Here is a 14,771-nt window from a genome sequence, read left to right on the forward strand (position 1 = left end):
GTTAGTTTTTTTTACTTCCTTTAACAAAAAAGGAAGTATTATATTCGCGAAAAAAATTTTCACTCAAAAATCGACCTTTATTTCCATTTTGCTCACCCCCGAATGAATGTTGAGTTATTTTTTCGACTCGACCACACGTGGATAAGTGTCTAAGAACGTATAGACACGCGAAATATCCATAATGACGATTCCCGAGTTAATTACAGCAAATTTTCTCGCGACGTCTGTATGTACATATGTATTTGTGCATATGTGCGTATGTATGTCGCGTAACTCAAGAACGGTAAGTCCTCGAAAGTTGAAATTTGGTACGTAGACTCCTAGTGGAGTCTAGTTGTGCACCTCCCTTTTTGGTTGCATTCGGGTATTTCTAAAGGGGTCTTTTGCCTCTTATTGGGGGGAAATCATTGTTAATTTAACTCTAGTGGTGTTATTATTTGGAGGGCACTTGGCGATATATTGCCAGTCTTTTTGTCGCCAAGTTTTGTCGCCAACTTGGCGACAAATTTGGCGACTTTTTTTTGAAAAATCTGTTTCAATTTGGCCACTGTTGGTGATATTTAGAGAGTAAACTATTGAATCACATTAAAATTTCAGTAATGGGAAAATGACATTAAATTGGAGTAAAAGGAAGTCATGTGATGTATACATCAGTTCGTTTTTTTTTTTTTTGGATTGTATATTTATGGAAGCGGTCATCAAAATTTCTTCAAGTATGAGAGTATAATGTTTTGGGTTACTGTAAACGCCATGCAAACATATATAGCAATTACCTTTGCTTTAAAAATAATTAAATTTTCCTGAACTTGTTTTAGAAGACTTAATTTTAAGTTGACCAGTGATTTTAATTGCCGTCGCTGCTGAATGAAAATATTTTTCAAAAAAGAAATTATAGCATAACTTTTCAAAAAAAAAAAAAAAACACATATATTAAATAAAACATATAAATAAATAGCAATTTGAAGTTAAAAATCATAAAGATGAAAATTACAAAGACAACAAGATGTTTTTTCTCTTTTAAAACTCATTTTTTAATACCAAATCTTAAATATTGAGACAGTTAAAAAGCTTTCTTTAGCTCAAAATATTTTTTTGTTGTAAGCAAAAAAGGGTCGAAATTATTAAGTTGTGTCAAGTACACTCTCAAAAGAGGAAGTTGATACATTAAGCATAATATGCATCAAAGGAATTGTATTTAGTTGTACTCCGGACATTTCTGACAATGTTTCGTCTCACAGTTTAAAGGTTCATTTTCCAAGATGACCAAAGGATTGAAATTTTAAGATGAAAGCCAAAAGCCTTTTATTGGAAGAATTGACATTCAAAGCTTGCACTTTTCTGCATTGAAGAAGAGGTTCCTTGAAACCTCGAAATATTTGTCTGCAACATCTTGCAATATTTGTGCATCATTGTAACAGTCATTTTTGAGGGTTACTAAAGAGGGTTTGATTTGTTTTCAAGAAAAAAAATCTAATGTGCTGGCATTGGATTTCCTTGCTTATTTATTAATCCTTTGAACTACAGTGAGGCTTACTAAGAATTTCTTTTTTTTAGTCAACTGTTGAAGCCACTGTGTCAGTTAATCGAAGTAAAATAAAGCTAGGTAGCCTCAAAGCAAGCTCTAATGCCTTAAAGCGTTAAATAATATGAATTTTAAAGTAAAATAGTAAAATTGAAACTTTGAAAGCTGAAAATCTAAATCTTTTGCTTAAGTGATCCCCCTTTTCCGTATAACAGCATCGATTTTACACTATCATGTTAATATTTTCTCTCTTAGCTATAGTTGCATATTAATTCAGACATTCCTTTTAACCCCTTCAGACCTGGTGTCCGGTATATCAGATATACACTTTAAACAGCTGCTAATCTTTTAATAATTGATTTAATTAGTTGATTTTTTTTTGTAGTTGACTCTTAACGTTCTACTTATTATAATCTGTGAAATAATTTTTCGTTTGGGGATTGGCAACACTCACATATAAGGATTGAAAGATAGAGAGTGGCTCATTTTTCCAACCATGGATTTTCATCTGAAAAGCGAGGTTTTTGTCCTGATTTTTTTAAAAATATATAATCTATAAGTAATCGTTTCAAACGCTTATACTATGTTTTATAATTGTTTGTAGAACATTTTATAGTGAAGTTTGTTCGGTATTTTATGGTTTTTGTATATGAAATATTGAATTCAAAAAGTCTGGAATATTGGACGTGCCATAACTCTTTTAATTTTTCTCCTACAAACTCAAAATTTTGTCTATAAGATACCCTTTACCATAGTACACTGTGTACCAAACAAACATCAACATTTTTGGTCCAATATTTCATAATTCCGACTGAAGGGGTTAAAATTTAAAACTCGTTTCTAAAAAAAAATCTATCTTTTTTAGGTCTTATTTTTCAGTAACTTTCAACCATTGATGACTTTACTATTAGTAGATTTTAAATTCAATGATTTTGCTAACTTTTAAGCGTAAAATGTTTTGAAAAAAAATGAAGGGAACAGTTAAAATTACCTCTCCCAACATATCATTTGAAGAGATATTTTATATTATAAAAGTCGTTTGCAGGAACTAAAAGTCAAATTTCATTAAAACTAATTTTTTTAACAAAAAAAAAAATCGTTTGCAGCACTTTTATTGGAAAAAAAGAAAAGCAACACATATTCGTTGTTTTCTTCTATGGCCAAAAATTAAAAATAAACAATTAAATAAACTTTACAGTTTTACATTTTAAAAACTTTTTTGATTAGCCGAGGTATGTGCCAAAATTTTTGCAAATTCATTCGCTTCCACGTTATTGTAGCTCTGCCTTCTTTACGCCGTAAATCAGAATGTCGTATTTCATATCCTTTATCATAATGCCTTATTCTTGAAATAAATCAAAACATAGTTGCAGTTTTCCAATATACAATAATTCCGCATTTTACTCCACGTCAAATGCCAAGATATTTGGAATTCGTGATAGTTGGTTACAGATTCTATTCATCTTATTTAAGTGTACAAACTACTATGAAGGCGATATATCCCTTGATAGTGCTTGAATCTTGGACTTTGCTACCATCTTACAAATTGTGCTCTTTATAGTTTAAAAAAAATCAAAGAAATATATATTAATGGGGTTTTTGTAGAGCGGTATTTTTTTTCTTTTTTTTTTATCTTTTAAGTTTTTCTACAACGTGTTAAGTTATTCTTATACTTTCTTTAAAAAATAAAACTCAATTATTCTCAATGTTGTGCTCGCAGGTAAGTATTTTCGATATTGAAACTATTTTTTTTCGAAGTTTCTAGTGCAAATTTTATCCAACTATCGCAGTAAATGTGTGTTTGCAGGTGTAGCATTACATGAGGTAAAAAATATCAAACAAATCATTAAAATTACCTCGAGATGCACTTTGTCAGAGTTACAACTTAACGTTAAAAATATTGTCCAGGGCAAACAATGGCTGTTTTAGAGACTTTTTTAATGACATTTTTGGTTTATTTAGTTTTTTCAAACGTTTAATCTAATTTTCATTTTTGTAATTAAAATTTAAAATAAAATACCCTATTGTACCCTCTAATATCACAAATATCTAATATTTTGTGGATAAATTTTACCCCGTTAAAAGTGTTTATTGCCGATAAAAAAAAAAAAAAAATACGGATTTAATATTTTTAAGTGTTCTTTCGATGTGACAAGTTTTATTCCAATCGGAGATTCACACTTGGGTAGGGTTTCTTGTAAGAAGGGTAAGTCACATGTTGAAAAATATCAAGTGGTGAATGAGGTGTGGTGAATACACCTGTGTTGTACGAGTTCTGGGGGGAAGGGGTGGGTGATATTTTTCTCCTGTGCTCAAAATAATTTTTAAAAAAATCTCTTTTTAATTGACTTACTATTATTTGTAGCGTTTATTGATCTCCTGTAATAATTATTTCTGATTTACGGTTTGATTTTCTTTTTGGAGAATGTGGTCCATCGATGGATATACAATGGTTCATTCATAGCAACCGGCTCCCATGAATAAACCACATGCAAAAATATTCAATTTTAATTTTTATTCTTAATTGAATATAGTTTGCATAAAAGCAAATACTTTTTCAAGGAGAAATATATTGAGGATTAATTTCTATAGTCAAAGGAAAGTTTGAGGCTGAACTACTTTTAAAAAAAGGTCAAAACGGTTATACGGTCAATCGACGGTAACCTTCAGTATAGTAAGTACAATGAAAAGGACATGTGAATTGATCAGAAAGTAATCCACGTGAAAAATGTTTCCAGAAAGAAAGTGAGTTGGACACACACGCGAAATTAGTGAGACAGACTTTGACGGATCATTTAGTTAAAAATGATACATATATTTTTTTTAAATGTTATCGTGATACCGTTAAAAGCAATGAAAATGTTGCCTAATTTGTATTTCTCACCCTTCGCCTAATTTCATCTTTTAACCCATATTTCACTATCGTCCTATATATAGGACAGCTCAGTTTCTTTGCGATACTATAAGTATTTTCACATATTTTAACTTATGTTTGTTACTGTTATAAACGTTACACTTGATTAGTGCTAAGTACAAAAATTGAGAATTCTACTTTGAGGATTTTATTTTATTTTGTTTTTTTGAATTTAGCGATTTCTTGCTGTTTTATTATGCGAAATTTAATTTTTAATCAAATCTATTTTATAAAAAATATGCCAAAATTCTGTCCACAATATATTACTTTTAGTCGTATCCGTTAACGCTAAAGAAAATTTGCAGAGAAAAAACTACATTTAAATAGGTTTTATGGAAGTTTTTTCAGCCGTCCTGTAAATAGGACGATAGTAAAATCCCCTACTGTGCGCTCCCAATGAACAGATCTGAACTCTCACAGAATAGATGGGCCCAGAAGTCAATACTATTCAGTTTTGTTGTAACAAAGTGAGCAGGAACTGGTTTCTCTGGTGTTTGTGGGGGAATGCTTTTGTTGGTTAATTTACCATGAGCATTTTATCACGTGGTGACGCTATCTTCTGCACTGGGTTAAAATATTCGCTCAGTTATTGTTGTTCGAAGTGTGAGAGCTGATGTCAAAAACAAGTAGAGATGAGTACTTTTAGTAGATCAAGTAGGAAATTCTTAACAACGGAAGAAGCTGTGGAATATTTAATGTCATTAGATGATGAAGCAGATGAGAGTGATCCTGAAATGATAACAGTGCCACCTGATCCAGACACAGTCACTGATGATGAAGAAATTGATGAAACCTCTATTACTGCACATGGTCACGCTATTTTTGATGAGAAACTTCAAGAGGAAACTGCTGGAACAATTGAAATTTTAAAAGGAATAAATAGCAATGAAGAAATAAATATATCACAAACAAAATGGACTAATCACGTACCAAAGTTTTCATCACATCCTGAAAAGTTTTCTAATGAAAATCATCAGAAGATATTGGACATAATTTCAGAAAAATCACCCGTGGAGCTTTTCGAGGTTTTGGCTAAAAATATGATTTTGAAAGCAGTAGAAGAAAGCAGCAAATATGCTGGACAAAAAAATAACCATGATTTTTGTTTGAAAACGGACGAATTCAAACAATTTTTAGGCATACTTTTCTACAGTGGTTATCACATTCTACCAAGAGAAAAAAATGTACTGGGAAAATGCTCCTGATACAGGAACAACTCTGGTTAGTCAAGCAATGTCAAGAAAGCATTTTTCTGATATCAAGCGATATTTACATTTCAACGACAATGCAACTATTGATTTAGATCGATATTATAAAGTTCGTTCTCTCTATGATTTTTTGAATGAAGCTTTGCAACAATTTGGTGTATTTTCGTAGCATTTAAGTATTGATGAAAGGATGGTTCGTTATTTTGGAAGACATGGATGCAAAATGTATATGAAAGGGAAACCTGTGAAATTTGGTTACAAGCTCTGGATACTTTCATCTTTTGATGGTTATCCTTTTCATATTATACCATATCAAGGGGCACGAAAAGAGAACCCCATTTCTGAACATGGTTCCACTAGTTGTAACGAAACTAAAATGATGAAAAAGGGACAGAAGTTGTTATCAGAAACAGTTGTTGATGAGTTGCTATCCATTATTGAAACTCCAGCAAAGCATAAAATTTATATGGATAATTTTTTTTCATCTTATAATCTTTTCTCTCATTTGAGAAGCAAGCAATTCTTTGCTACAGGAACAGTAAGGGAAAACAGAATGGGAAAATGTCCTTTAAAGTCCTCTAAAATCCTGGGAAATATGGATCGCGGAACATCCGACAGGAAATTTGACGTGAATAATGAGATTGCAGCTGTTCGATGGAACGATAATAGAGTAGTATCACTCATCACAAATTTTGAAGACACGAGGTGTTTTAAAAAAGTTGAAAGAAGAATGAAGGGTGGAAAACAAAAAGTAGACATCCCATCTTGTGTTGTTTCATATAACAAGTATAAAAATGGTGTTGACTTGTTCGACGATCATATGGAAACATATTACTCTTCCATACAAGGTAAAAAGTGGTATTGACCTTTAGTTATAAATGCCTTTGAAACTGCACTGGTTGCTGCTTGGAAAATATCGAAACTCTTTTCTACAGAACAATCTTTGGAACTTCTTGAATTTCGTAGAAATGTCACTATTGCTTACCTTGGTTTATGTGTACCACGAAATGTTGCAGGAAGACGTCTGGGTGTTCAGCAAAAAAGCGCAGCTTTTTTGAAGTTGCAGAGTGATCATATTTTAGTTAAAAACCCGAATGGAAAACAGCGTAGATGTCAGCTGAAAAATTGCACTAAAAAACCCGTGACTATTTGCAAAAAATGTAATTTGGGACTTTGCATGGAATGTTTTCTTCCGTTTCACGCATACCAGGATGCTTGACTGGAAAACCTTACACGGTAGCGGATTGTACCATCGTCCTATATATAGGACAGCTTGTTAAACTGAAACTAATAAAATTTTGGTAAGTTTTAAAATTTTATATTTCTTCTTGAGCTCTTATTAGTCTGTAATAGCAATTTTTCGGAAAAATATTAATTATTTTTTAATGTGGTACAATATGGGTTAAATAAATGCACAAATAACTTTTTGCTTACACAAATTCTGAATGATACGAATAACAAAAATTTTATAGGGTCAAATTTTGACTTAGTACTGATTTATTTAATGTTGTGCTTTAAAAACAACCAATTAACATCAATAAATGAGGCCTTTACTCACCCTGAAATGAGTTCAAATAGTCATTAAAACAATAGGAGCTGGTGAAGGAGATTACTACTTCGTTTTATTTTTTTTCTTTTAATAGAATGTTCTCCCCTAACTGAGTACAGTACGTTTTAACTCGTAGCTACAGAATATGATTTTTACTTTAAAAATACTTTATTATATTGAAAAATGAATCTTTAATAGAAAAAAAAACAATTGCTTTAAAGGAATTGAAAAACCCTTTCAACTGTAAAAAGGGAATCAAAAGTTTTTGAATGCGCTCCGCTAAAGGACCAAACTAGGCTTGAGTTCACAGAAACGTTCCATTTTTCATATAGTACATCTAAGGAGGATTTTCGAAGGATGTAGGAGAAGAATCTATTCATAAAAAGAAGAACTATGGAAAGCAGGGAAAAACTCCAATTGCCGATTTTCCCTCGGGGCATCGATAAAGCCTTTTGCGGGCGAGTCTACGTCTGAATTGGGGCCAAAGGTAAGAGAAAGGACCAGTTGAAGTGGAGGAATAGGATCAATCTATTTTTAGAAAGCATCTCCTAAACAAGAGTGCCATCTCTCCGCCAGCTATTTTGAGAGATAGGGAGGGAAAAATCTTTTGGATGGGGATGAGGGAGGGGTTGTTCAGAACGGGTGGAGTCCATTCTTGAATGGTGCGGGAGGATCCCTAAAAGAAGAGTGACGTGGAAGTTATTAATTGTAGTAGAAATGTGTTGTTTGACATAAAATATTCTTAGAAAAACCAAAGTACATTTTTTTAAAACAAAACTAATACTTAAAACTGAAAAATAATTTAAAATAAAAAGTGTTGAGGCAGATAAGCATTAATATTACGATTTTGAAATCAAAGGGAACATTGTCTTTTTTTTTCTTCTGTAAATTAAAAGTAGTTTTTGGTTTTCATTGTACGAAAAATTTCTGAAAACATTCCTGGAAAATAAGGGGCAGTTAGACTGCAAAATTTCCGCCAGTATAATTTGAGACCAAAGAAACAGAATAGTTCCCCGCTAAAAGTCGGTGACCGTCATGAAATCAACAATGGAATTCTGAAGAATTCTGATACCTTCCCAGTAAAAATACGTCATGTTTCTGGAATAAATCAGGAAGGAAACTTTAATGTGTTTTAAATACCAGCTTGGCATATTATTGCTTTACCTTCCCAGTTAAAGTTCGTCATGTTTCTGTAATAAATCAATAACCTACAGAGGAAACTTAAATATACTTAAAATACCATTTTGACATATTCTTGGATTACCAGGAAAATCTTAAATAAAATATGGCCTAAGCGAAAGCAAAATTGCAAGCCAAAATAGAGCAGCTTATTTGCATGCTGTTCTGACAAAGCTACGCTATCCACAGACTGCACTTTGAACTTGTTTGGGGCTCAATCAATCTGGAAGGGCCGTAACTAATCTGAAGACGAAACACCAAATAATAAACATAGTATATCTTCCTACTGATAATTAAAAATGATGTATACTACAGTAAGAAATCTTTATATATGAAACTTTTAGCGATTCAGAAACCTTTTTTGCAAATATATACTTATTTCTCGCAGGAAACTGGTAAAATCCCGGAGAATTGCCCCAAAATATTCTGTGACGTTTTGGAATTCTGTTAGTGTTTTGATTAAAAAACGAGCATTAAGCACAGTTTGATTTTCTGAATAATATCTCATAAATTTAAAATCTGCTGCAATTGGTACATGACATTATAATTATGTTTATTGATGCAGGCAGTTATTTTTAAAATTAGGATAGCTTTTATTGCTTTTGATACAGGTTAATTTGATAAAGGTTAAATAAAAACTGGCGTAGCAATCGAGTGAACGAGTTTATTAAATCAGTGAACAAAAGCAAAATTTTCCAGTCGTATCCTGTTTGTAATTGCATAGAATGGTGTGCCAAATAGTTTTTTTTCCCGAAATTCAAAGATTATATTCAATAAAAATTTTGTAAATGCAGATCCACGTATAAAACAAAACGTGTTATTTAAATTTAAAAAAAATGAGCTGAGATCGATTTTTGATAGTCCCATAAGAGCTAATTAAATGTATAGTCAACCATTAAGACTGCTTCTATTCGATAAAATATGCTTTAAATTGAAATGAATGTAAGCATAGCTTCTGTTAAAAGAATGTTTTGATCGGTTGAAATAATTGTAAATAAAGTTCAAAATAAAAATTGGAGATCAACAGAGCAAAAAGACTTTGACCTTTACTGATCACTTAATTATAGGATTATATTTCACTTTTTCATGCGTTGAAGTTTTTAGAACTTTTAGTGAAGATAGGTTTTCTGAAAGTTTTTTTTTCTTTCTCTTTAACTCTCAATTTAATTTTGTTAGATTTATTAGATTAATAATTTCGCGTCGTGCAGATGGTAACTTTATATATGTTCTCAATGTGGCAACAATAAGTAAAAAATATGTAAACTAACGTAGAAAGGTAATTTTGGTGCTCCACTGCGTTTTATATATGTAACATTGTTCTGCAATAATTTTTTGAGAGAAAATTTGGAAGAATATAGCATTAGAATGATGGCATTAGATCGAAAAAAATTTATTGCGGTCTTTTTCCTCATAGCTCTTTGTATTTTTTTCCTTTTTTATTTACCATTCTATTAGTCTTCTTGAATTGAAAAAGTTAAGATTTTTTTTAAAGGTTGTACAAGCAGTTTCAACACAACTTTGGTTTTTTACGCTTAAAATATGGCCTATATAATTTTGAAATTGCATTTAAAAAATGGTTTAAAGTTTATTTCATAAAAGAAACTGCACTCGATATGTGCTAGAGATAAGTACAAAATTCATCATAAAAAATGATCCAAATACATCTGATGGGGAAATTATGCAAATTGGTCAAAGCTAAACTATGACCGCCTTTGGCTCACTTGCCTCGCTAGAAGTTTAGGACGATATAATTTTTCTTTATTTGACTTTATTAATCTGAGTTTTCTAAAATTGAAAACTTGATTTGCTCAGAGCGAATGACGTAAAATGATCTGATGCAGCATGGACACTTTCTGAGAAATAATTTGCCATGTGGGGCACCTGATATTATAATTGTTAGAAATACACTCCAGGTTGCAATTATTCGTTGCAGAAACGTAATTCGTCAGAAACGAATTAAGGTATTATGATTCGCCATTTAATATTTTAATTGAACATTTAGCCTTCATTTTATTTTATTTTTTGTAAGTTGACAATAGTTAAAATTGGAAATTTTATTTTAATTCACTTAGCCTCCTACGAACAGATACACTGAGAATTAAACTGAAATTTCGGGGAAAATTAAGCTGTCTAGAAGATCTTGAAGAGTTACGTCACTTTTCCTTTCTCACAACAGTCTAATTAGTGTCAAATGGTTCTTAAATGAATAAGAACGTCGTACCGTAACTATTAATTTAAAAGAGGTGTGATACAATGTTTTACATTACATGATATTTTAACACAATAATCTGGACCAAGAATATTCCATTTCAAGTCAAGAATATCAGAGCTGCGGACATTTTTAGATTTTAAAATCCATTTCTTTAAAAGAGGTGAAAGATACTGAAAGAACTCATTTCTGTTGCTTGAGGTTTCATTTATTTTCTACTCGCTGCGTCGCCCGGCTTTGCACGGTCTACCTAGAAAATAAAAGTTATTTCAAGCGATGCGTGCTCAACAATCAGACTTCAACAAAAAAAACAAAAAAAAACAAAACTAAAATTTTCCGATAGATGGCGGGAAAAATAACCAAACAGTAAAAATTTTCAAAAGCAAGAATTTTATGTGTTCATATTCGAGAAAAAAATGGCAACTGACTTTTCTTCTCAATGATTTTCTTCACGCTAAAAATTTTAATTAAAGCATTTTTCAACAACGACTGTGATCAAAAATGAATTTCTAATTGAAGTCTTACCTACATTTTAGCATGAAATTAGTTAGAAACAGTTATAATTTATGTTCTAATTACGTTGGAACATTGGAACAAATTTTATCTGATGCAGAAAAATCAGGGGTTTTTATGGATATTTTATTGTAAGTTTTGCTAGCAATTTTTTACTCATTCAATCATATTATAGAAAAACGCCTTTTTTTGGTCCTAAAACTAAAGTTCGGAAACTTCCCTACGTTCCTTTTCGGGTGCCAAAGCACCTCCCTTCCAAATTTAGACGAGATCTGACGTAAACTGTAGATTTGTATAGGGAAAATATAAATACGCTTACATAGATATTCTTCGTTTTATTTATATAGATTGCATCCTTTAATAAATAAGGAAACATCCCGCTTTTGTATAGTACGCCGTTAATAAAGTACAAGTCTTTAATAATGATAAATGCAGTGGACCGGTGCAGCTCTTTACTAATAGATGTAACAACTATGTTTTCCCAGCGATAAGTTCTCCAAATGGTAAATAATTCGCTATGAGCTGGTTGACAGGATTATCTGTTAGCTCGGTAATCGAAGAGGAAACGCGAAAAGTGAAATGCTTGTCGGGCATTTTTCTCTAAAATGTTAAGCTTGTAGTGGATACGGTATTGTGCAAGTGTGTAAGGAAACTGGTTTTAAATGAAAATATTAAAACAGTATGTTATTTAATACATCAAATCTATTTTTTCTGTTGTTCCTAGCATACCACTTTTTCCAACTTTTAAAGAAAGGTATTCCTTTCTTTCACATATAGAATATCTAAGCTTTAAAATTGTATTTCAAATATAGAGGATACACAAGTCAGTTACGCATATTACAAAAAATATTCTCTGCTCACAGCACTCTAAAATTCCATTTTAACTTCTAGGCAGTTTACTAAATACTATGAATTAACTTGAATATATGGATTCAAAAACTATTATCGTTTTTAAAATGCTTAATAGACCATAATAAGCAACAATTATTTCAATCATTTTTAAAGATGTTTGTTTTGTTGGAGTATCAACCTGTGTGAAGGCTGCTACATAATCCTTAAACTATAACCATACCAGAATATTTCTAACATTTTCACTTATTATAATATGCAAGATTTATTTTTGATTTACTACTTTTAATACGGCTAAAATTTTTATTTCCAATTTCTTAAGTCAATCTTAAAATACTTGGTTTTATTCATGTTAATGTTTTATGCTGCTTTATCTATCTTAAAACTGCGTCCTTGGTTGTAAGAACAAATACGTTGTGAGAATAAATTCAAAAATACATTAATACATAAAAGCATGCAATTTCGGGAAATTTTGAAAAGGTGGAAAGAAACCCTATTTTTCCGGTTTTCTAAAATAAAATGTTTTTTTCAAATTAAATTGTATTAATAAATGCTATACTTTCCTAAAAGATAAAATAATAGTTACATACTAATAGATATATTCAATATGTTTTATTGTTTCTTTTTAACCGAAATATACATAACACCTTTACTATTAACAATTATCTAGTTGCTTTCTATGTTCAAAAGACCAAAAATTAACTAAATTAGTCAAATCATCAATCAACCATTAATTTCGAGTACGATGAGATTTTTGAAAATTGTTAATCAAATTTCTTGACCAAACATTTTTTCCCTAAATTTTGAGATTTTAATCATAATATTACTTTTGTTTAAAAAAAATATGTTATGCATTTATAAATGTGTTTGTACGTGAAGACACACACACACATCAAATGAAACTATATTATAATTTTAGTTAAACATGTCTACTAATTGATATAATTGATAAACTAATTCTGATTTGTGTACACATTTACAATGTTAATGAGAAGTGTAGCAAAAAGAGCTTTAATGCACAAGGAAATTATCTCTTTGTCGAGTTGATCCAATTTTTTAATCAGTAAAAGGAAATTTTGTATTTTATGTTTCTAATTATTTATATATTTATTTGGTGGTAGGGAGTGAAAGGTTAATCCTGCATTTTACTTTCTGAAGAGCAACGAAAAACTTTATCAATGCACGGTAACCTCTTACAGATGAGTTTACTACCAATAAAGTTAAATACTGTCGTCAAAACATGCTGCTCTTAACCGTATAACGATTTTTTTCATGTAACGAATGGGTACGATTTGCAGTAAATGTATGAAATTTAAAAAATTTTAAGACAAGCACGAATGTGATAGAAATTGGTTCATTTTGAAAAGTTTAATTTCTACTGGAAATGGTAGGGTAGACCGAGGCATGTTTAAGCAGTGCCCTTTTTTCAAAACGAATTATAACTGGAGAGCCAACAGTCATAACAGATTGACGCTACTTTTTAGCAAATATTCTCACAAGTTTTTAGGCATCAGTCGAGGTTCGGTCCAGCATACAGAAAGAATAATGTTTTCTACCAGGTTGAGTAAATTTTGTATTGAACGTTTTGAAGCTTATTGAGAATAAATAATACTTAGTTAAGAATGAACAAATGTATAAAAATGAGCAGAACTTTATCCTTTTTCGAGAATTGTATTTGTATGATATGAAATGTTGTTAATTTTTTTATACGTTAAAACTAAATCAAAACTTGGTGAAGGGGCACGTTTACCCATTGGACGTCGGAGCACCTTTACGATCGTTCTTATTGTGTGTTACTTAAATGTGCCCCTGAAACGTTTTTTGCTCCAAACTGTCTCAAAATTGTTTACCATTTTCCGGCTGTTTATTTTTGAAAATTATCATTTAATAAGCTAAACATTCGTATCTTATAGCTTACAATCATATAGTGCTTGCTGTCTTCATGCCTTTTCAGCATCAACTTCACTATTCAGTCTGTAATAAATTTGCTTTATTTTGGTAAAGGTAAGACATTATGTTCAAAAAAAAAACTCTAACAGAACCACGTTAGGTGTCAAAATAAATGTGCGTAAACGTGCCCAGTGTCCAGGACATGTTTACGCAACTGACTTGGATTCAAAAATATTTTTTTAACGATTAAAAACACAAGATGAGCAACAACTGAACATACCAATTTCGACTCCATTAACTGCTTCATAAAACTGCCATGTCCTAAACTGTCCTAAGTTAAAACTTAAAAATTAGAAAATTCATTAAACAAAATCCGCGTAAACGTGCCCCGGTATACTATAATTTCTACTGGTATCGGTAATTTCTATTGCAAAATCGTTTTCAAAAAAGAAGTCTTTTTTTTCCCCCACCAACGTTTTTAGCGGAAAAAATCTCAAAAATGTGTTCTTTTCCTCATATAATTTCTTCAGTAAATTTACATGTTGTATATGTTTTTTTCAATAAAAAGCAACAATCTTATTTTTGAAATACATCCAAAAAAAAAAAAAAAAAAAAAAAAAAAAACACAGCAACAGTACAATCGGGAAATTCATGAAACTTTGTTTCTTCATTAGCCACCAACAGTTGACAGTCATATTACTTCTTCAAAAAGAGAGTAAACGAATAATTTATTATTTTAATGCAGCGATCAATTCATTTCCTTCGCTGTTTCAAACAAATTTTTACAAATGCTTTCTCAACATGAGCGATAACAAAATTTGTCAATATTAACAGAAAGAAAGCTAAAACAGAATCTGGCGGCGTCGTATTTTTGTCTGAAACTTAAAAACTGTAAGTAAAGCTGTGTGAAGATTTCTGACTACGATAAGTTTTAAGTG

The 14,771-nt window shown here is 31.0% G+C and overlaps 1 protein-coding gene across 1 annotated transcript; it reads left to right on the top strand.

Moving 5' to 3' along the window:
* The first annotated feature begins 5,867 nt into the window (after positions 1-5,867).
* Positions 5,868-6,509, top strand: LOC129224805 (piggyBac transposable element-derived protein 3-like). Its single transcript, XM_054859354.1, has one exon. It carries the CDS (start codon positions 5,868-5,870, stop codon positions 6,507-6,509), a length of 642 nt encoding a protein of 213 aa, XP_054715329.1.
* Positions 6,510-14,771: the final 8,262 nt, after the last annotated feature.

This window comes from Uloborus diversus, chromosome 6 (assembly GCF_026930045.1).
Source record: "Uloborus diversus isolate 005 chromosome 6, Udiv.v.3.1, whole genome shotgun sequence".
In the NCBI taxonomy this organism is placed as follows: domain Eukaryota; kingdom Metazoa; phylum Arthropoda; class Arachnida; order Araneae; family Uloboridae; genus Uloborus; species Uloborus diversus.

Excerpts from the sequence above, each read along its gene's own strand:
- LOC129224805 (XM_054859354.1), top strand. The coding sequence starts at position 5,868 with ATGTATATGAAAGGGAAACCTGTGAAATTTGGTTACAAGCTCTGGATA.